General features: G+C 41.7%; 1 protein-coding gene across 6 annotated transcripts in view; it reads right to left on the reverse strand.

Annotated features, from left to right (window-relative positions):
* The window catches only part of GPC5 (glypican 5), a 1,342,862-nt gene extending 1,323,619 nt beyond the window's left edge, over nucleotides 1-19,243 (reverse strand). For all 6 annotated transcript variants that reach the window (XR_003519145.1, XR_003519143.1, XR_003519144.1 and 3 more), the window contains exon 1: nucleotides 18,762-19,243. Coding sequence is in view for 3 of the 6 variants with exons in the window: in XM_027589722.2 (XP_027445523.1) it covers nucleotides 18,762-19,230 (469 nt within the window). In the remaining 3 variants the exon portion in view is untranslated. The remainder of the gene's footprint in view (nucleotides 1-18,761) is intronic.
* Between the last annotated feature and the right edge of the window lie 4,999 nt (nucleotides 19,244-24,242).

A 24,242-nucleotide genomic window follows, 5' to 3' on the forward strand; every position in this document is an offset into this window, starting at 1 on the left:
GCTCCTCTGTGAGTTGTTTAACTCACTCAGATAGAGACATAAAGGGGCCCAAGCATAATGGATTAATGCATTAACAATGAAGTGAGAAGCATATGTCATATGAACAGTCACACACAACATGCAGTATAATTAAGGTTATTCACACAGCCATGAGTTCAAGGTCAATATGGTCCTCTTGTCTATCCGGACTGATTTCAGCTACACGTACAACTTAAAAAATATATGGGAAATACCTTAATAGATTCCAGTTGCAAAAGAAAAAGAAAAAGAAATCCAAATCATTTTGATTCTACCTCTAAAATAATTTTTAATTTACTTCTTTCCATCCGTACTACCACCACTTGTACCTAGAATAGAAGTGTTAAGTGGATACTCTACAGACAAGAAGGGTCTTTGTAAAATGCAAATTGCGGCACTTAGGCTGAAAATTTTCACATGGCTTTCTATTGCTCTTAGGATGAAGTTCAAAATCCTTAACAGCCAAGAAGGCCCCTGTGACTAACCGCTACCTCACTGGGTCACCTCTTCTGCGCTCAGCCATCATTTTTTTTTTAAGATTTTATTCATTTATGAGAGAGAGAGAGAAAACGCATAGAGCGATAGAGAGAAGCAAACTCCCTGCTAAGCAGAGATCCCAACCCAGGGCTCCAACCCAAGACCATGAGATCGTGACCTGAGCCCAGGCAGACTGAGCCACCCAGGTGCCCCTCAGCCATTACTTTCGTAACCAGCTGACATGTTCACAAAGCATGGACCCTGTAAAACAAACACACAGGCAAGAATGACCAATGACACTCAAGCTTTTTCTCTTCCTCTCCGCAGAAGTAACCCACTTGAAACGGGGGTCTGAATTAATTGTTTCCACTTCATTCTCCCACCAATCCTGCAATCTCAATTCTGACCTCACCCCTTTTCAGTTAAGGAAAACATCTGGATAACTGGTGAACTCCTAGTTGTCAAATCCAAGAGACATTCATCCGTTTCTAATCACTCTTGACCTCTTTGTGGGATCCGACATGATGTGCTCCCCAGTTTTCAAAACCCTCCCCTTTCCTTGCCTTCTAGAACACATGGGTTATCTTCTTTCTCCTTGTTTTTAATTATTTATGTTGCCCAGGTTCTGCCTCTCAGTTCTAGCCCTGAGTGACGTTCTACTCCCCCAGGAGATTATCTACACACCTGGTGATCTACAAATCTTCATCTGTGCCACTCTCTCTATTTGGACCCATGCTTCCAACTATCTATTGTGTGTGACACCGTGACAAACCAAAGTAGCCTCAGTACTGACATGCCCAGTGTTGCACCTTCCCTCCTACAGAGTGTCTTCTACTCTGAAAGCTACTTAAGAAACTGGGTATTGGGGCACCTCGGTGGCTCAGTAGGTTAAGCGGTCACCTTCAGCTCAGGTCATGATCCCAGGGTCCTAGGATTGAGCCCTGGTGTTGGGCTCCCTGCTCAGTGGGAAGCCTGCTTCTCCCTCTCCCTCTGCCCCTCTGTCCAACTCATGCACTCTTTTGCTTGCTCTCTCTCTCAAATAAATAAATAAAATCTTAAAAAAAAAAAAAACTGGGTATCTAGCAATTTTTCCTTCTCCATCTGCTCTATCCACTTTTTAAAGAAGGGCTTCTCTAAGTGCGGTTAAGTAAAAAAATGTCTCAGGGGAATGATACCAATGAGCTAAATCAAAAAACCTTTCCCCTATGTAATAATATACATAGGGGAAATATATAACGTAACAAATATAATAAATTTGTTTTCTTAAAAATCAAATAAATCGATTCTCTCAAGGGTAGTACTTCTCAGAACTTTAATCTGCTAATATGTATCATGCCTCTTTAAGACACATGCCTAGGATGCAGCATTCCTCCCAAGCTAGTGAGACACTTTTTGCTGAGAACACTAATTAAACAGCTACCAGAAATAATATGCAGCAGAACACAGTTTGGGTTTGCCAGTTATTCTCCTTGAGGTCAACCAGAGCTCATAAAAACAGCATCCCAAAGACTGATACATGTATAAGCTTCCATGTTGTGTCTAGCAGGAGGCAGCCCTGTAGCATAAATGGACTCAAAGCACCCCTTCTCAGAGGACTGTTTAGGAGATACTGAGTCTGCCTTCCGCCCATGCTAAATTACTGAGTAATTTCCTATTCTTTATTTTGATTAATAAGTCAAATGAATTCATCAAATATTGATTAAACACCTGTTCAGTACAAGACACTCCGATAATTATTAAGGATACCAAAAAGGGTTGAATGTGGTTTTGTCCTTCAGGGCTCAGTCTAAGGGGAAACACATTTGTAAAAAATTTAATTAATGTGACTAAGTGCTATGAAGGAAGTACGTACTCAATTCTGTGGGACCACAGGGAAAGAAATGATTTCCTTTTCCTGGAGAGATAAGTGAGGGGGTCAGAGGAGATTTTAACTAGGTAGTTTATAGTCTCCTTACCAACAACAACAACAAAAAAATACAAGATAAGAATATATTCCTAGTTTATAAATAAGAAGCTGAGTTTTTTACGGTTAAATGTATCTAAGTTCACAAAGCTGATGAGCAACAAAACCAACTTGAGGGGCGCCTGAGTGGCTCAGTTGGTTAAGCGACTGCCTTCGGCTCAGGTCATGATCCTGGAGTCCCGGGATCGAGTCCCACATCGGGCTCCCTGCTCAGCAGGGAGTCTGCTTCTCCCTCTGACCCTCTTCCCTCTCATGCTCTCTATCTCTCATTCTCTCTCTCTCAAATAAATAAATAAATAAATCTTTAAAAAAAAAAAAAAAAAAACCAACTTGAGCTCAGATTGGCCAGACAAGACCAAAGGAAGAGAAGGTGAAGGAAGAGAAGGTACCAAGTATGAAAAAGTATGTTTCATTGGGGGAAAGCCAAAGCCGGGAGGTATGGCTGAGCTGGAAGGCCAGAGGTGCTTAGCTGTGGGCTGGGGAGGAGGTTGGGGAGCTGGGAGGCCCTGAGAGGTTTCCCTGCTTGCAAGTTAACAAACTGGCATGTTACTGTTTCATTGTCGCTGGCAGAAGACAAGAGACTCACCCAACAGCATAAGCATGGAGCTGGTTACCCTGCTCCGCGGAGGGGCTCTCCAGGGATGCCCGCACCTGTCACACTCCAGGGGAGGAACACGGATGGGGGGGTGGGGGGTGGTTTTGCCACTTCTGTAGCAAGCCGAGACAATCCTGCTCTTTGTCCTGGAGAAACTCTCCCTCAAGATTGCTCGGTGCAAACAGGAACACAACTGGACAAATGGCCCAAGTAAAGGGTAGTCAGGGCCTTGCATTTTCGGCATGCTTAGTAAACGCATAGAAACAGGACACCGGGGAAGGTGGATGACCTCTCCCAATGGAGGGGGAGGAGAGATGGGAGAGAGTGGAGCCAAGGACAAGAGACTAGAAAAGAAGGCAGGAATCATACAACCGAGAAATTTAAATGCAATACAGGGGAGTTTGAGCTTTTGCCGTAAGCACTAGGAAGCCATGACAGATGTTGTAAGGTGTGTATCCCACACCTGCTGGAATGGTCTGTAGGAGTTGCCAGGTTTGTTCAGATCTCCTCCTTCTCCTTCCCCCACGCAGCTCATCTTCACAGTTAGTGAAAACACTGCCAATTTATAAAGGTGGTCCTCTTTCTAGGATTTTTTTAACTTGCAATCAAGAGACTTGGGTCAGTTTCTCCCCTTGGTGGGGGGAGATATCTGGCAGTCATATTTTCTGCTATAGGAAGGCTGCTTGCAGCAGAAAATAAAATCCTAAAGCCAGAGTAAGAGATCTGTAAACATTCTAGTCTCAATTTTCTTTTTTTTAGTCCATCTGCATCCCTGCCCCTCCCTTGTCTTCAGTGTCCCTCGGGATGTCTCCATGGACTCCCAATGCATTCCTATTTCAGCTTAGCACACTTTTAGTTATGCTTCTGTCTCTTGAATCTGAAGGTATGAACTAGTTTAGAAGGGCAGTGTTCCCAGCTTCATCTCTAGGAACATGATGTTGGAAGCAGGATGGAAAATGGCTTCCAGCAAAGACAAAACTGGAAATGTGACCAACAGACTGTCAATAACAGTCCAAGAGAAAAATGACATTTCCATGTGTCCTTACAGACATGACCATAATTAGGTACTCTGATTCAGAGATGACTTTAAGAAATAGTTCCGGGCTCTGAAGTTAGTTTAGAGCACCTCAGTAGTTCCCGGGATAATCTGTGAGGACCCATTTTACATATGGTAGCTCAAGACCAAAAACTGACCCTTCCAAATGGGGAGAAAGCATATGATGCCAAAGAAGAAGGGCCCAGATCATGAAGAGTCTACAGGAAAGTCAGGATCATTAGGATGAAGAACAACGGGATTGCCTGTTTTTATTGGCTGCCCTCGGACTCAAGCCCAGTAGCCCTGAAGGATTATTACACAGAGAAGCTCAGGATAGTACGACTGCAAGGGCTTCACCTCAGTGTTCCTGTGTAAATCACATACATAATCACAAATCACAAAGTAAATTAAAAATTCTAATTCATTTGTAAAAATCATCTTTGTCAAGAATTCAAAAGACACAGAAATTTGTGAAGTATATTTTTACTTCTAAACTCTTTCCCATCTCTCCCCCCTTCCATTGGGAGAGGTCATCCACCTTCCCCGGTGTCCTGTTTCTATGCGTTTACTAAGCATGCCGAAAATGCAAGGCCCTGACTACCCTTTACTTGGGCCATTTGTCCAGTTGTGTTCCTGTTTGCACCGAGCAATCTTGAGGGAGAGTTTCTCCCAGGACAAAGAGCAGGATTGTCTCGGCTTGCTACAGAAGTGGCAAAACCACCCCCCCACCCCCCCATCCGTGTTCCTCCCCTGGAGTGCGACAGGTGCGGGCATCCCTGGAGAGCCCCTCTGCGGAGCAGGGTAACCAGCTCCATGCTCATGCTGTTGGGTGAGTCTCTTGTCTTCTGCCAGCGACAATGAAACAGTAACATGCCAGTTTGTCAACGTGCAAGCAGGGAAACCTCTCAGGGCCTCCCAGCTCCCCAACCTCCTCCCCAGCCCACAGCTAAGCACCTCTGGCCTTCCAGCTCAGCCATACCTCCCGGCTTTGGCTTTCCTCCTCCTAATTTAACTCAAGTCTCTCTACTATTAATGGTACTTTGTGCACTTTGTTTTGGGGTATATTCATACATAAACTGATACTCCTGTGTGTCTGTATTTTTTTTCTTTTGGTCAGGCTACAGTTTGTTTTTTTCCTTTCATAAATGTTGTAAAAGCCATTTGTCTGTTCTAATTTGGTTAGATAGCTTTTCCTCTCCCGTTTTAATGTCCACATGTGATTTTCCATAATTTATCATTCAATAGATATTAATAGATATTTACATTAGCTGCAGTTTTTTCCATGCAATGTATACGTACATATGTACATGTGTATACATATATACATTTATGTGTGTGCATGTATGTGTGTGTGTGTGTGTGTGTGTGTATATATATATGTTTATCCAGTTACTTTGTTGGAATACTTTCCTATAAATTGGAATCTCTAGGCAAAGGGTATACAAAATTTAAATTTTGATTGATAACTGCAGAATTTCCCCAAATGTACAGACAGTCATCATCAGGGATCCTGCTCAGTAACTGTCGATGAGTGCTCTGTTTCCTACAATCATGGGAACATTAGATATCACCATTTTTAATCCTTGACAATGTGATATTCATAAGAAATTAGGTTTCTTCTGTTAATGCTGAGCTCAAGCATCTTCCATATCCTTATTAGTCATTTATATCATTTGAATTTCGTCTTTAAGTTCTTTTTTCATTTCCCTTGGAATATTAGTGTCTTTGTTGCCAATGTATAAGCGCTCACTTGTGATTAAGGATGCTAACCTTTGGACAGCTGTGCAGTACAGATGCAATGCCATACGGTTTCTCCCCCATTGATTTCACTACAAAGTTTATATTTTTTGATCACACACAAGTTATGTATTCAGATATCATGTTCTTTTTTTTTTTTTTAAGAACGGCAAAGAAAAATCACTGAAGGATTTAACACAAGAAACAAAGATGAGATTTGAGTTTTACTGGGCAATCAACTGGGAGGCAACTGGGAAGTGGGCTGGTAAGAACCAACAGCAGACGCGGACCAATCGGGTAATGGAGACATGAAAAAGCACCAGATGAAAGCCCAGTGGTGGCAATGGGAGTGCGTACAGAACTTACAGGGGCATCCGTGAAACACAATCTAGAGAACGTGGCAACTCGTTGAGTTGGCAGAGTGGGTTGAATTAAACTCCTGTGTTATTAGGAGGTGTTATCAAGTCACATTTCTAACTGAACCCGAAAGAACGAGGCACCACCAACGCCCTTCATAAAAGAGGTGAAGGGAAAGGGAGGGAAAGGAACAGTTAATAAAAGCATAATCACGAGGCAGCTGAATGTGAGTAGAGAAATCACCATTGATTGGAACTTCTGAAAACGTTTATAAATTGACTATAGAACAGATTTATGTTTCAACACATTTTAATTACAAATCAAATATTCTCTGAAAGCTCTGGGTTTAAATATTTAAAGTATATCAAGTTTTGTCATAGAGGATCCTGGAAGGAAATATATCGGGACTTTTAAATAGGATTATTTAAGAAAATATTTATAAAGGGAAGGGCAGAGGAAGACTGTAAGAGATACTGCAGTACCCCCCAACCCAAGCTAGTAACTGTGGAGAAGAAGGTGCTACTACCTCTTAGGGGGCAGGAAAATAAAGTATTTACCAGAATCCAGAGAGAGCTGTGAGGTCACCTGCCAAGAGCTGGTGCTTAAAGGGATGGAACCAGCCTGCAGCTACTCTTGTAGGGTGAGACCAGCACAGTCCACCTGCCCAGTCTCCTCTCAGCCACTGCCTCCCTCCCTCCCACTGCCAGAGGCAAGAATGCCCACTGATTGCCCGCTTACTACCCAGACACAGAGCAGAGTGGGGCGTCTACCTGGAGGGGCAGAGACTTGCCAGCACACCGCACCTTTGTGTCTTTCACGTGGAAGGAAAGTTCTTATCCCCAACACAGGGACACACAAAGACCCATCAGCACTATGACATGCAAAAACACGATAAAACGCAGCAGAGAATTATCTCCTACTCACCCGCAGAATTCAGTGAGATACTGTAGAACCCATCCCTGCCAGCAGTCACTCAGCATCCTTCCAGGCAAAGTAACACCCTCTGGATCTTCACTGAATTCACTTAAATGACAATATTTTGTAAAAGACCAGTCTTTAGTTCTTAAACTACGTAACAGGAATAAACAAAGTTGAATTTACCACAGAATTGAAGGATAAATAATAAACTATTAACTAAAATAAGGAATGATAACATGGACTATGTCTCCTAGAGTACAGGATTAATACCATGAGGGTGAGTGAAGGGAGAAAAATATTTAACACTTTGGTATTTTATGAACATGAAGAAAAAGGGATTTCTATGATTTCTTTGCCTGCTCCCTGATCCAGCATAAAGAATTGTTTAAATGTACCAAAAAAAAAAAACCATGTGTAATAGAATGAACTAGGTAGCATTTTGTAGAGAATGGTACTATTTAGTTTTTTCCCCATACCATGTGGTCCTCAAGAACCCCTGAAAGGGAAAAGAAAAAACCTCTATCACCATTCCTGTGAGGAAAGAAAATATTTTCTGAGAAGTTGAGTTGTTTGCTAAAGGTCACATAGCTAGTAAGTGATAGAGTCAAGACTAATCTACGTCAAAAACTGTAAGTTCATTGTTATTCACTAAAATACGTGACCATGGGCGCCTGGGTGGCTCAGTTGGTTAAGCGACTGCCTTCGGCTCAGGTCACGATCCTGGGGTCCTGGGATCGAGTCCCGCGTCTGGGCTCCCTGCTCAGCGGGGAGTCTGCTTCTCCCTCTGACCCTCCCCCTTCTCGTGCGCTCTCTCTCTCATTCTCTCTCTCAAATAAATAAATAAAAATCTTTTAAAAAATAAAATATGTGACCATAATCCGGGATAAATTATAAAGTAAAATGTTTTCTCCTGTTTATTCCATGGCAACATTTCAATGCTTTGCCATACCTAATATTCTTCCTCGTCTTGCATGTAAGGTATCTCCAAAGTTGAGTAGAATGTTAAATATTTAATAACCTGAAGCTTATCTGTGCCCCTGAACTTATAAAAGTAAAAAGTAAAATTTAGTTTTGTAACTAAAGCACTTTAACTATACAAACACAGATCCTCATACCTTCACCTGACAAACAGGACCCTGAAGGACTCCTGGATTCCTCAGCTTTTTCAATCTTTCCATGTTATTTCCATTTCCTTCACCTTTTAAGTTGATCAAAAAACTTTGTTAAAAATGACTTTTTCTTCCCCCAGGGTGAAATGTATTCCAAGCCTGGTGAGAACAGACTATTAATCTCTTCATTTTATTGACCTACTTCAGTTTCAGCTCATTAAACACAGACATTTTCAATGATCAGAAGAAAATGAACCAAATGTAACTTGCTACAACCTTACTAAATAAGAGAGTTGTTCAAAAGGCAAATAAATCTGAACAGGTAATTTAATATTGACAATCTTCCATTTAAAGAATATACATGTAATGAACAAGGACATCCAGAAATGATGTTTACATTCCTTTGATCAATGAAGGCACAGTCTTGTGCTTGTTATCAGACTCCTTCTCGGTTCTTACCCTCTCTCAAAAAAGGATGTTAAAGAAATCATGAACTAAAGTCCCTTGAAACTGTAAGACAAAGAAAAGCAAAAAACTATGAGCTCTAAAAAGATAGCTGCAAAGATTACTTAATTATATTGCCTATATGCAATTACAAAAGCTAAGATAAATTTGGTTATCATAGCACAGTAGGAGAGGAAACTAGTCATTCAAACCCATTACCCTAATAAGAGTAATAAACAATTTATAAAACAAGAAATGTTAACTGCCTTCTAAATATAACTGAATTTGAAACACAAATTTAAGTTCATAGCTAAACCATATCGAAATATGCATGTCTCATTAGCACTGACTTAAATAATCCTTCTATTTAGGTAGAATTTCCTAATACCTTTCTCAGATACCCTAATAACCAACTACACTTCATACAGGAAAAAAAAAAAGGTTTTTTTCAAAGTATCATTGAAAGAGGGTCTAAAGACTAGGTATTTCTAAAATCGGAATTGTCAGAAATACTTTGGAGACAGATTTTACCTGCTACCACATATCATGATTTGTGATTTAGCAGCAATTATTTTTTTGCTTATTCTGAAAGGCCTGGTCTCTCTACTTGGTCTGCAGGGAGTCTGTACCCCAGGCTGGTATCTTGTAACAAACCATCTTCCTAGCTCAGGAATAATTCCATAGATAAGTGATATGTGCTTTATTGCCGACACGGAATTAACAAGGGTGGGAAATGAAAAAAGTGAATCATTTTCTAGTTCCTTACTATTAATTTCCTCACAGAAAGAAACCACTTTGCAAAAAAAAAGGGGGGGGTGGAGGATGAAAAAAATCAAATAAAACACAAACCCACCAATCCAGAGCCAAATATAAATTACATTTGGTCAACTTATATTTCTCCATTCTCCCAACAACGGACGAATTAATGCTCAAAGTCAGATCAGTCACTGTCTCCATGATGATAAAAACTATGTAAATGAATCCCTTAAAAGTTAAACAATCTTCCTTTCCTTGCAGGACTTTTGAGGAAACTTTCTTCCAGACATTTCTTTGGCAATTCATTTATTCTGTTTTAAAAATACTGGATAATGTAGATAAAAATTATTTTAAGTTTAAACTTAAAAGGGCTGGATCACTTTCTAGAATTTGTGGCAGAGGTACATAAGAAAATACTGACTCCTCGAAAATAATTTACTCAACAACACAACTGAGCCCAGGTCAGAAGATTTTTTAAAACCTCGCCCCCTCATTTCCCATTTCCCATATCTGTTAATATTCAGCATAGAAAACAGAAGTAAACACAAGAAGCTGAGTCTGTTGGGTAAGTACACATATAAGATTAATTCTACAAATCAAAATTTATTTAATTTTGGCCTAATCCCAGAACATTAAGATACACCGGTCACAGACCCTACTCTCAAACAGCCTACAGTCAAGCAGAGGGAAAGAAATATATTCAAAATTAGCATTACTGCTTTGAGTGCCTACTTATATGAGAAATAACTAAGTACTGATCTATACGCGGTAGGTTTGAGGATTTCAGGGCTGATCAAGGCCAGACAGGACCTCGAGACTGTGGTAGGACACGTGGAGCTTTATTTAAGAGGCACTTTGACAGCCTGCATCAGGAGGGATGTCCCTCACAGTAAGAGACCTTCCGGAGAAAATAATGCAGGGCCTCTGCCTAGAAGAGGACGATCACAGGAAACGCCCAGGACAGAGGGGAACAGCAGAAGGGGCTCGTGTATCTCGGATCTCGGTGTGATGGCTTAGCAGCATGATGGGAAGTCTCTGAGTCAGAGAGCTTCAAGGGGCAGCAATGGCTTGGGTCTTCCATAGCCCCCAAGAGCGTTTTAGCCATGAGTAACAGATGTCGGGTGCAGTTTTGTGGAGTAGGCAAAGGAAGCAGGCTCTAAGTGACTAAAAATATGCTGATTTGAGCTATATTTTAAAAGCAACTGGATGTGTAAAAATTTGAGTTTGGTACTAGAGGGCTTTGGGCTAATGGTCCCAACCTGATGTGAAGAAGTAAAAAACACAGGTGTCAATCTTTAACCCATTTACAAAACACCAGAAAACTTTAAAAATATCATGATATAGGGATAGCAGAATCTTGGATAGACTGACTATCCATCTGTGGACTGACTTCTAGAGTTTCACTTAACAATGAGAGGTTCAAAAGATGTAGCAAATTCTTCAACTATTTCAGTTCTTATTCCAAGTCAGACACTGCTCTAGGCAGCAGATATTCCTCAGTGAATAAGGTAGCCAACTGTACTGGCTACCTAATTTATAGGGCCAGAGCCAAATGAGAATGCAGGACTCTGGTCACACTTCAAGATGTCAAGAGCAGAACATTAAACCAAGCATGGGGCCCCTTTGACAGTGGGACCTTGTGTGAGTGCACCGGTCACACGCCCGTGAACCTGGCCTTTCTTCAACATCCTTTTTTGGGAGAGGGTAAGAACCGAGAAAGAGTCCAATAACAAGCACGAGGCACAACAGACATGTTCTCTATTCTCATCATGCACACAATCTAGTGGTGACAGAGCAACAGTAAAAAGAAAGAAAAAGCATAGGGCACCATGAAAGATAAAAGGGGATTCTACAGTAATAATTGGAGGACCATAGTTCAGTGAACTTTGAGAAAAGCCTCTCTGAAGAGCTGACATTTCAACCGAGACCTGAGCCAGTCAGCTATATAACCTGCATGTGTGAAGGAGCCATAGGTTGGAGAGTTTGTGCCAATGATTCTCAAACAGGTAATGCAAAGAGTTACTGGTGATTATTTCTGGATGGTAAATTTTGCTTTCTTTATACTTTTCAGTACTTTGAATTTTCAAGAGAATAAGTATTCTTTCATAAAAACATGAAAGTACAAAATCTCATTTTCCTTCTATAAAAGTGCATTATGCATTCAACTTACATAGCAACCATATGTGAACTTGATATGGCTAATCAAAGACCTAGAGGGGATTATGCTAAGTGAAATAAGTCAGACAAAGACAAACACTGTATGTACTGGATGATTTTACTTATATGTGAAATTTTTTAAAAAAATGAAAAGACAAAACAAAGAGAAACAGACTCATGCATACCGGAAACAAACTGTTGGTTACCCAAGTGGGAAGGGACTGGGGGAGGGATGAAACAGATAAAGGGGATTAAGATTTTACAGTTTTAAAATATATAAGTCATGGGGCTATAATGTACAACTTGGGGAATATAGTCAATGATTCTTTGGTCTTACGGTCACAGATGGTAACTAGACATTGTGGGGATCATTTCATAATACATAAAATACCAAATCACTATGATGTACACCTGAAACTAAAGGATATTGTATGTCAATTATACTTCAATAAAAAATTAAAATTTAAAATCTTAAAAATAGTTTTTAAAAGAAACAATAAGCGTGAACAGGAATGTGAAGAAAAGGGAACACTGGGGCACTGCTGGTGGGAATGCAAACTGGTGTAGCCACTGAGGAAGACAGTATGGAGGGTCCTCAGAAAATTAAAAATAGAACTGCCCTATGATCCAGTAATTGCACTACTGGGTATTTAATCCAAAGTATATGAAAACAGTATTCAAAGAGATACATGCACCCCTATGTTTATTGTAGCATTATTTATAATAGTCAAACTATGGAAGCAGCCCAAGTGTCCATCAATAGATGATTGGATAAAGAAGAGGTGATATTATATATGTATGTACACACACACACACACACACACACACACACACACTGCAATATTATTCAGCCAGATAAAAAGAATGAAATCTTGCCATTTGCAACAACATGGATGGATCTAGAGAGTATGATGTTAAGTGAAATAAGGAAAGACAAATACCGTATCATTTCACTCATCTGTGGAATTTAATAAATAAAACAAAGAAGAAAGAAAAAAGAGAGACAAACCAAAAAAAAAAAAAAAAAAAAACCAAACTCTTAACTATAGAGAACAAAGAGAGGGTCACCAGAAAGGTGGGGGCGGGGGGGAGGAATGGATGAAACAGGTGAAGGAGATTAAAAGTAAACTTATCTTGGGGGCCTGGGTGGCTCAGTTGGTTAAGCAACTGCCTTCGGCTCAGGTCATGACCCTGGAGTCCCGGGATCGAGTCCCGGGATCGAGTCCCACATCAGGATCCCTGCTCAGCAGGGAGTCTGCTTCTCCCTCTGACCCTCCCCCCTCTCATGCTCTCTGTCTCTCATTCTCTCTCTCTCAAATAAATAAATAAAATCTTTAAAAAAAAAAGAGTAAACTTATCTTATTGAGCACTGAGTAATACATGGAATTGCTGAATCACTATATTGTACACCTGAAACTATATAATACTGTATCTTAACTACACTGAAATTAAAATAGAATAGAATAAAATAAATAATTTTTAAAACAACAGAATAATAACATTTTTTTTAAAAGCTGTCCCATATACTGTGACTTGGAGAAGAATGACTAATCACCTTAGGGTGATTTTTAACAGTGACATTAGTGAAATTTGAAATTTCTAAAGCTGAAAAGAGGAAGAATTGAGGACACAGTTGGTGTTGTCTTTTCTTCTAGTTGAAGGTCAGGCTTTTATAAAAGGTAGATATGGAAAATGACTACTCTCTATTAAAAGTAAAGCTATTGTCACTTAACCAACCAGATCAGGCACCGCATTCACAGATAATCTATTCCAACAAAGCATATGACCAAAGTCTCTCATGACCCCATTTTAAGGTTTATGGTTTCTTCAACAGTTATACCAAGAGGCCACTGATTTATAAATCATTTCTGCTTAAGAGAGGCCTCTGTTTGTTGGACTGTTGCTATGCGTGTTATACTGGTTAATGACAAAATAAATATTATAGACTTAGAAGTCTTCTTATCAAACCTGGAAAGTAAATTGTACACACACACACACACACACACACACACACAAGATAAAAATCCATATTCCAGAAAGTTCTGGACAAGCGTGAAACTGGCTGGGGGGAGGATAGAATAATTATAAATGCTCTTCTTAAGTTCTCCAAACTGCACCTCTCCTAAAGCCAATTATACAAATACAGGATGTTGGACACTTGGCATAAAGGAACTTAAATTGTGGGATGGAGAGCGGATGGGGACACGCACAACATTTATACTTGCTAATAAGCTGAGTATGAGGAACTGGGGTGTGATTAGTGCAATTCAGGCCCCTGACGGACAGTCATACTCCGTGGCCTTAAAGTAGAAGATCATACTCTCTGTCCTACCAGTAAGGGTCACTGAAGGCCTGGGTAAAAATGACACACCTGATTCTCACAGCCATCAACACACACTCGATTTCGCAGAGGAGAAAGTGATATGCTTCCCTGACACTGGAACTAAGTCTTGATGTTCACAAGTCAACACAGACAACTTGCACAGACTCAGAAAGTAATGATGGGACAAAGCCCCTAGAGACCTGCGTGTGGCAGGAGAGCCACCAGGATACTCTGCAACCTCAAAAATGACTCAACAGCCGCCTTCTCTTGACCAACAAGAGGCCTGCTGCTTCTTCCGTAATGACCACTATCCCCACCTTAACCCTCCTAGCACCTAAGCAAGTTATAAAGACCCCCAATTCCTGAACTGCCCTGCTTCATCCAACAGTCTTGATACCACCCAGCACAAGCCCAAATCTTCAAAAAAGCCCCTCCCAGGCAGCCCTTCACCAGGATGTGCAGAGTTCCTGCGGCGAGTGATGGCCCTTGCTGCAGCAAGCAACACAAACCTACTTTGTTTGATTATAGGGCTATTTCTGGTGGGTTTTGGTGGATGGGCTTCAACACAGGGCCATCCTGATATTAATAATCTGCCCCAACATCAGTCCCTTTTATGGCTTTGGAAATGTGATCACCACAACTACGTTGCTCAAGTAGCAGAAAGGGCTAAATGCATGAGAAACAAGAGTCCCGATTTGAGATTACTATCAATGAATGCCTATGGCCACCAGCCAGTTAACTGTATAAATCCCTAAGCCGCCCTAGAGGCGCTACTTGGCCACCCTGAATCCGGTGGTAGTAGAAGCAGTTGCTACGGGCTCTGCGGCGAGCAGCAACACAGGGCTGTTCCGTAGTTTCCAGGAGTTCACGGAAATACACCTATGTATTTATACAGGTATTTACCATAACCTAATATAAACCATTTTAGATAGGTTTCTTTCTTATAGCTTCTATTAGCTCATGAACAGAAACAAAAGATTCACTATAACCTAATACATTCCATTTTGAATAGATGCTTATTTCCCAATTTTGAAAACAATCATTTGTGACAAAAAAAAACCTATTTATTATAAAAAAATTTTCTGATGTATAAAGATCTAAAATGAAAATGTCACCCTTAAAGGCCACGTCTAGGTAAAAATCAACACACTATTTTAAATAAAAAACTGTAATGACAACAGCGCATTTTGTGAGCACTTACTATGTGCCTGGATTTGTGCTATTTTGCACACACACACATTATTTCATTTCATCTATGCAACAACTGCTTAAGAACTAATATTCCCATCTTATAGATGACAAAACAGAGGTTCGAAGAGGATAATCAATTAACCAAGGTCCCACACCTACAAGGGGCAGAACCAAGTTTTGAAACCCAATGTCTGTAATTCCAAATTCCAAGGTCACCAGGTAGATTGTTTGTGTTGGGGGTGAGAATGAATCAACATTCTCCTTGAAGCAATTATAAGACTGGATCATAAGGAAAGCAGTTAAAAAAATAAAACTATACAGCACTAAAGTGTCCTTTAGTATTAGAATTTGCCACATCAAGTTTATTTTTATTATCCCATTTTTGGGCAAAAGCTACCAAGAAAAAGTTACTTTTCACACACTACTCCTTGTACCAATGAACATCCACTTTTTTAAAGTTGGTCGTTGGTATATATACCAACTGGTATATAAATTACCTGAATATAGTCTTGGATTTTTTTATGAGCTTCTCCTTTCTGAATTACCTTCTTGAAAAAGGGAAAGAATGCAAGTGTGAACAATGCATGTGTGAAGAGAATTTCAATGGGAAGGCATTATTCCTCCTCCCAATAAACAAAATAAAAATAAAAGGACCTTTAAAAGACACTTTCACTAAGTTTTTTTTCTGAATAAAATAAACAAGAGCAAAGGGCACCTTGACTACTACTTAGGAAATAAAATCAGAATGCAGGGAAATCTGTAATTCTAATCACATTTACACCTTCTCTCCTTTTTTACATTTCTCATCCAACATCCTAAGGAGCTCAATAGGGCTTAAAAGAATTGGAGCAGGGTAGAGAACAAAGGTGAAGAGAATCTCAGAAATGACTTGAATGGCTGTTCTCACCATTTTAATAATTCCAAATTAGGTAACATAGTTTTCAAATGATGTAAAAGTCACAAATGTAGGGAAAAAACTATAAAAAGGTGTTCTACCATATTATAAAAATGGGATTCTGACTAGACCTCTCAGGAATTAACTACTTGTAGACAGTAAATGAAGAAAGCACAAAACACACACACGCCTTTCAAGGAAACAGGTATCAAATTTAAAGTTTGGGTTTTTTGTTTGTTTGTTTTGTTTTGTTTTCTTAGAGGGAGGAGGGACAGAGGGAGGGGGGAGAGAGAATGTTAAGCAACCTTGGATCTCAGGACCCTGAGATCACAACCTGAGCCGAAATCAAGAATCCGGCGCTTAACTCACTGAGGCACCCAGGCGCCCCTAAATGTGTTAGCTTTAGTCAGTGAAAGCCCATGTGCCAAATAAATACATTTATTACAAGGAATATCAATATTTGTATTCTTAAGTGGATATGACCACTTAAATATTAACTATTGTTCTCTCTTGAGATTGAGGATAATGTTGGAAAATAAGATACCCAACTGCTATACTCAATCAAGCTAAATGTTATAGGTCATATATAAATACAAAAACAAAGCAGAGCAGTTACGAAGCTCATCGGACCTGTGGTTTATTCAATTTGGGAATGAGATTGTTATAGTGGGAAGAAGAGAAGCATCAATGTCAAAAGAAATAGTTTAATATTTCATTTAATTATTCAAATAAAGCAATCACTAACAATATGGAGAGAAGAATGATTCTAATCAAGGTGATTCTAATTCAGAATAATACTTTTATGTGACTTTTTCTTAATGCAAATATCAACAGAATTTGGCCCTTCTTTTCACCAGCTCCCCTGATTTCCCTAAGAGTGCAACCCCACACAGCCCCTTTCGTGGGTACTGCTAGGATTCCTCCGTCACCTTAAGCCACAGATAAAGGAAGATACTAGCAATGGGGAAGCAATCCAGAATGTTATAGAAAAGAAGGTGCTTCCCATCGTGGCTCTTTTTCAGGGGTCATATGTATCAAATGCAAATAAGGACACCATTTCCTTCTCTGTAGGGCAGAGCTTCCCTTTACATCCTGGTAAAAAGGCATACCAGTGATTGATACTCTGGAAGGCTCCTCTTCCAAAGAGATGAAATACACACAAGGTTCTAGAAATGTAAACACCTAATCAGTGTGTTACATTCAGCAGGTACCAGAAATACTGAGCTATGAGAAGCGCAGGGAAATCAAGGCCTTACTGGGGAGCTGTCAACGTTTCTTGAATATATCAGCCAAAATTATGCCATTTGTGGGGTAAAATCTAATAATGCAGCTCAATGCCTTCACCCTGTTCCCGTCCCCAACACAACTCCCACCTTAGGAGTATTAGCTACTGATAAGTAAGGTTCAGTTTTGTTTTGTTTTGAATAAAAAGAACGCACTGATAACACAAGAATAGGTTTTAAGGGGGTACTGCTGTTTGAGGAGAGAATTGCCCTAAGCTGAGAATATCAACTATTTTGTTTCAAGTAGTATAGGAAAAGCACCTAGTACTGAATAGGCATTCAAATAAATACTTGAAATATTTCAAATATTAGAGACGGGTCATGTAAACTAAAATGGATTCAATGTTCCCAAACGCTCAGATTTTCCTCGCAAGATGACTGGAGAACAGGGGTCACAACCAGCAAAACCATCAAGCAAGACAGCTGCAGCTCCATAGTGCTAAGAGCAAGTCTTTTCGCCCTAAAAACTCAGGCAGAGGATGTATTTTGGACCCAAGCATCCTCTACAAATTCTTTATTTAACCAATAAGCTCACAGCATTCGTCTGTGTGTTGACTTCATAGACAGGGTGCATTGCTCCAGTAAGATCTTAGCTTCAAACACCTGCTATTGCCTTTGACAACTAAGACCTAATCTTCCAGGCCAAATGAAAACTAGAAATCCCTCCAGCAAAAGGAAATTTGCGCAGTAGGAGTGGGGAGCAACGGGTAAAGGTGCAGGCAAACGGCGCTTACAAGAAGCAGAATCTACACCGGCTACGTTCACCGTATTCTTTCCCCTTCAATCTCCGGTTATAGGTCTCATCCATGTTTAGTGAGCGGCTTCCCGATACGTTCAATTTGATCGCCTGTTGCTGTCACACCTTTCAGGGGTTGAAACTACCCAGGGGTCTGAGAGACACACTGGGTAGTTCAGGTTCCCGCAAGGAGGGCTTGGTGCCAGGGCGCAGAGAGGCGGCTAAGAGTCACGCCAGTGTGGGTGTACGGGTCCGAGTCCTAATTTAAAAGGAGACCGGTTGCCCTTGTCAATGCCCCGTTCAGCAAAAGAGAAGAACACAGGTTTGTATTTTTAGCATCAAACTTGGAGCGACCAACCCAACTCTGTCCACCACACGAGAAAGCAGCAAACCGAGGCCCCCCGGCGGGGCAGTGGTGAAATTCCCACTCGCAACAGAAACGCAGTCAGGCCGCGCTGTCCCCAGCTGTCAGCTTTGCCGGCCCCTTCCAACGCATCAGCAGGGACTAAAGGAGCCAGCGCGGGCAGCAAACGCCCGGAGCCCAGCTTAGCCGCAGGCGCAGTCAGGGAGTACCCGCAGCTGCCCTGCGCTCGGGATGTTCACACCGAGCTTCCCCAGAGGCCTCCCCAGGGTTCACCCTGCCCGGCCCGAGCGCCTGAAAGGTCATCTTCCCACGAACGGCCACCCCGAGAGCCCGGGGAGCGCGGAGTCGGCGCTCAGGACGCTCCCGGCCCGTGGCGCCCTGCGCCCGCCAGCCGCGCCTCACCTGCCCGCGGCGAATCCGGCAGCCCCTTGACAGCTCCCACCAGGCGCCACTGGAAAAGTTTCCGAACTTCTTCGCAGCTCTGCACGCCCTCGCTCCGAGTAGCCCCAGCAAGAGCCAGAAGGAGGAGACAGCAACAGCCCGCGCGCCAGGTCTGTGCGTCCATCATCGGTGTCCTTGTCGCCCCTTCCCACGTAGTGGACCCCACTCTCCCCGCGCGCCCTGCGTTGCAGGCGCTGGAAAACGCTCGGCGGTCGCGGTTCCTAAAAGGTGCAAGCTGGAGGCAGGCGTTCCGGGGCCGTTCTGGGACGCCGGCTTCACCTGGGGGCACTTGGCTTTCTCCCGAGGAGCCCCGAGGCTGAGACACCGGAGTTCTCGAGCAGAGAGCCGCGGGGTCTCCTTCTCCGGCGGGGGCGAGTTGGCGCTGCACCAGCGAGGAAAACGGCTCGAGCCGCACGGAGCCCGCCAGCATCCGGCTCTGGCCACCCGCGCTGTAGCCGCGGGCTCAGCCGGCAGCGGCCAACCTGGGACGCGCCACCCCGCCGCGCTCCGCGGGCAAGCCCCGCCCCTCCACGTTCCGCCCCGCGCCCAGGCTCCGCCCCCACGCCACGCCCCCGGCGCGCGGCCCGCGGGCCCTCCCGCCTTCCTGCTGTCAACGCGGCCCCACGCAGGACAGAGCTCGGAGCGGCGCTGCCTGCTTGGAGGAAACAGATAAATAAAACGAAAGCCCGTCCGCCGCGCCCTCCCGGTCCTTCCCGAAGAACAACGGTCTGATGAGAACAAGAGCGAGTGTGTGAAGAGGCTCAGAGAAGATAGAGATTAGAAACACGAACCGGAAGTAGGATGAAATATTCGACTGGAATTCGAGGTCTTCAGTACATGGGAATTTGTATCGAAATTGCATGAAATGGGATCTGGGCACAATCCAAGGGCAAAAACTTTACAGTGGAAGATCCCAACTGAGAAGCTTGATAGCATTCATAAGGTTTTAAGAGTGTCCATGAGAAGTTCACTTTTTTAAAAATCGGTTTATGTTACTGCCTTGGAACATTTTTCTCTAACTGATTCTCTGAAAGAGTTTAGAAATCATAAGAATTCCATTCAAACTTTTACCAGGTTCTTATTATCACAGTAAAGCCCAGTTTATTCTCTTGACAACCTTTAGCATCATGTTTTACTTCAGTACTTTGCATCTGTATGGGCCCTTCTGAGCTTTATCACCTCTGGAGCTTTTTAAAAACATTTCTCAAAGAACTTCTGAAAGTGCTCGGGGGAGTTTCTAAAAAGGAAGATAGAAAAATGAAGACTTTTACGCAATTTAAAAATGACAAAGGAATTTTGTCAATTTTTCAATTTACAAAAAGAATACATTAGAATCGGTAAACCAGTGGGTCACGTGCATTTTCTAAATGTGATGGACTCAACAGCCTGTGAGTGACAAGTGTGTCTTCATCTACAGGCACCTGAAGGTACCACTCTTCCAGTCAAACAAAACTGCTTAAAAGCTTCAGGCAGGGTGGACTATAAATGCCTCAAAAGGAATTTAATCTCAAATTTGATCCCTTGCCAAGAGATAGAGATGAATAATTTTAAGTCTTAGTTAAGTGTCATGGGACTTTTAATGACCAATTCATATCAAAGACAGCACTTTCTTCAGTAGATTGCTTGCTTTAAAACCATTCCAGGGAGATGGCTGAGATACTTCTTCAGTGAAATAGTGCTCACTGGCCTTTTGACATCAATTCCATGAATACTAGATTTTTTTTTTTTTTTTGGAGAAGCTCTCTTAATAAATGAGAATTGGAAAAAAAAAAAAAACAGCTGCTTTTAAATTCAAGGACATCAAGCAAAGCTTTATATATGTATCCCAAGGGGGGTGGGGAGGAACTTCCCCACGAACTTCTGTAGCCACCAAGCATGGAGAGATTGCTTGGAAATCAGCTATGTATATCTATGAGAAGAGCAAGAAGAATGACCAGAAGGATGTGTATAGCGACTAGGTGACAGACAGCACTCTAAGTGGTTTTAATGGATACTAATTCATTCATTTAATCTTTAGAACAACCTGTAAAGTCTTTACTACTATTATTGTTTTACAGATGAGGAAACAGGCACAGAGAGGTGAAGTGGCTTGTCCTAGGCCAACATCGCTGTTAAAGGGCGCGGCCAGGAATCAAACCCAGGCATCAGAATACAGAAAGTGCGCTATTAACCTCAGACTCTTGGCCACTCCATGCCCTACCAGAGAACCTATTGGGCTACATTCAGTAACACCAAAGGTGGTTTATTAATTTATCAGATTTTTTTTACTAGTAATTGTATATAATTCTTATCTATGGAATTTTATTCTACTAGAATTCCTTCTGTGTCAGTATAAGGCTAATAAATTCCCAGGTTTTTCTGAAACTTCTTTTTTCTTTACCAAGACTCCTCCTTGATAGATTTGATCATCATAGAGAATTAGCATTAAAAGAATCCTTAGAGATTACCTGGTCCAATTCATTCACTTGGAATTTCTAAAACAATTTGTCTTGCAAGGGTAAAATCACAAACACAACTGAGAATCATTGATGGTTCAGTAAAAACTAATCAACTAACAAATATTGATTGAACACATACTAAATGTAAAAAAACAAACCACCGTGCTAGGCACAATAGGGATTATAGAGACATGTAAGCAAATTCTCCTCTCTGTTTTTGCAATTTATTTCAACAAAACAATTAGGTGGGAATTATATAAAAATGGAGTAGGGGCTAATGACACATTAGTCCATATAAAATGTCCCCCCAATTACAAAAAAATTAGTATTTGTTTCTACTTTTTATTCCCTACCACTATCACAGTAGATGGCTTGGAAGGGCTTGTTTTCCTAGGAGTGCCCTTATGCCAGGCGCCCAGACAAACCGTATGTGCCGACTATGCTGTGAAGCTACAAAACAAGTATCTTTCTTCAACCGGAATGCAATACCAAAGTGCCTTTTGTATGCACATTCTAGAACAACCTCTTCATATTATACTAAAACTAATCATTTGTTCAGTTTACCTCTAAATATTACAGATGAAGCTACGGAGAAATTTCCTCACTTTGTTGGTGATAATGGCTCATTCTTCAAAGGTTATTCAATAAACATTTATCGAATGCCTTTTATCTAATAGGCATGTGTTCTGCTTTTGACATACCAATACCATTAGATAGGAGACTCTCTAAACGGTCGTTATTTAAAATATACCTTTGGATCTTCTAAATACAAAGCTTCTAAGTAATCATTTAAAATGTGTCAACTTGGGGCGCCTGGGTGGCTCAGTCGGTTAGTCGGTTAAGTGTTGCCCAGGGTCCTGGGATCGAGCCCTGGGTCGGGCTCCCTGCTCAGGGAGGAGTCGGCTTCTCCCTCTGTCCCTCCCGCCTCCTCGTGCTCTCTCTCTCTCTCAAATAAATAAATATGATCTTTTAAAAAATAAAAATAAAATGTGTCAACTCAAGACCTTGTAAAGAGAAATGAAGAAGCTCGGGTATGATTTAGGTGATCTTAATGATACCACGTTGCCCTCAACCCTAACTACTACTGCTTTGGGCTAAGACTGGCCACTGGTTAGCTCACCGTCAGAAGCTGGTTGGGGTAACTTATGTACCCAATCATTAATAAGAGCTAGTATTTATTAAGTGCTTACAGGTATTATCTCATTTAACATTTCAACCACCCCTGCAGTGACTATTCTATTACTAACGAGAAAACAGAAGTATAAAGAGATTAAGTAACCTTCCAGAAGCCATAGATCTGATAAGAGCCCAGATGTAAACCAGGCACGCCAACTCGTGCACTCCCTTAGCCACTACACTCTATTGCCTCTGACAAACGTTACTGGTTTTTGGCTCCTTGACTCAACCTATCCTATATGGGTAGAACCCTGGTACTCACTGCTAGACCCTGTGTAGAGCTAGTCCCTGTGCAGGGGTCCAGAGACCTGCAGTGGCTCTAACCCTGGCCCAAAAAGTGCCTCCCTCAGCAGTTGGCTGAGGTACTACTTGCTCCTCCCTTGTTCCTCCACTAAACTTTCAGTCCTGAGAACTGTATCGTCAGGACTAAAATTCCATGTGCTACCTGGACATCTGTGAGACTTAGAGAGTCGGAAGAGGTTAGCTATGAGTTCTGCTCTTGCCAGATATGATCCCCCGACCCCACCCCACCCCCACTCAGCAGGAAATGCTCTCTCCCTGGGTAATTCCAGTATCAGTCAGACCAGCTCCAGCCCCCCTCTTCTTCAACCTAACCTGTCTCCCCTCATCCTTCCTTGGGAACCAAGGGTCACCTCGCCCTCCTATCTCTATGAAGCCGGCCTCCCCCAGCCCCTGCTGGTTCACTCTGCTTCCAAGTACAACCTACAGGGCCCTGCGTGGTGTGTGGTGTCCTCCTGGACTATGGGTATATGTGACTAATAAACTGCTGTGAATCTGATCTGTCCATTGTCGTGTGTTTGGCCATCTCAAAGTATGGGGTGAATAGGAGGTGGTTAGAACAAGAATATCCTCAATACATGTGCTTCCACTTAGCTATTGCCAAAAAAATCCTGACTTTTGACTTGCCCTACCTTCTACCTCTCCCAAATGCAGACTCTATTCCCCTAGCTGCCCAGCTACAGGAAGCCAAATTGGAGGTCAGTAAGGAATTTCTGCTGCCAAGTAACCAGAAAGAAATTGGAGGATCCTCCCCTGATGTCTCCCCAGGTTCAGCGCAATAGTTGAGAAAAAGCTGCCAGCAAGAGAGAACTCCTAGCAAAGTACAACATTCCATAAAATACTCAAAACCAGATATCACGTTGAAATTTACATGGAAATCAGAAACACATTTTCAAGCAGAATCTTTCTAAAATATGTATCTACTGCTAATGTATATTTCCAATTTGAAAATTCTCATCTTCTAATCACCAATAGACATTTGTCCATGATTTTGAAATACATTAGATGCACTTACATCATTTTCTCGTAGTAACTATGCTTTAAGGGAAAGACAATGCAACTATTTCACCAAAAACATTATATGAACAAACTGTTCCTGTATGGAAATTTCAAAAGTATTTTAAACTGTATTTAATTTTACAGGTTTTATATTTTAATTTCTAATAAAAGACATTTTATTTATTTCAGAGAATTTACTGAGAAATAAAAATATTAGTTGCTTTTTTTTTTAGGAATTTATTCATTTATTTGACAGAGAGAGACACAGCGAGAGAAGGAACACAAGCAGGGGGAGTGGAGAGGGAGAAGCAGACTACCTACACAGACCAGGGAACTCGATGTGGGGCTCGATCCCAGGACCCTGGGACCATGACCTGAGCCGAAGGCAGACGCTTAACAACTGAGCCACCCAGGCACCCCTATTAGTTGCTTTCTAAACAAGAAAGAAGTAGGAAAGACACTAAGAAAAGAAACCAGGAACACTCAATGAGTTTATTAAACTAAATTTCTTTAAATAACTTTATTCTAG

Source organism: Zalophus californianus, chromosome 3 (genome assembly GCF_009762305.2).
Source record: "Zalophus californianus isolate mZalCal1 chromosome 3, mZalCal1.pri.v2, whole genome shotgun sequence".
Lineage (NCBI taxonomy): Eukaryota > Metazoa > Chordata > Mammalia > Carnivora > Otariidae > Zalophus > Zalophus californianus.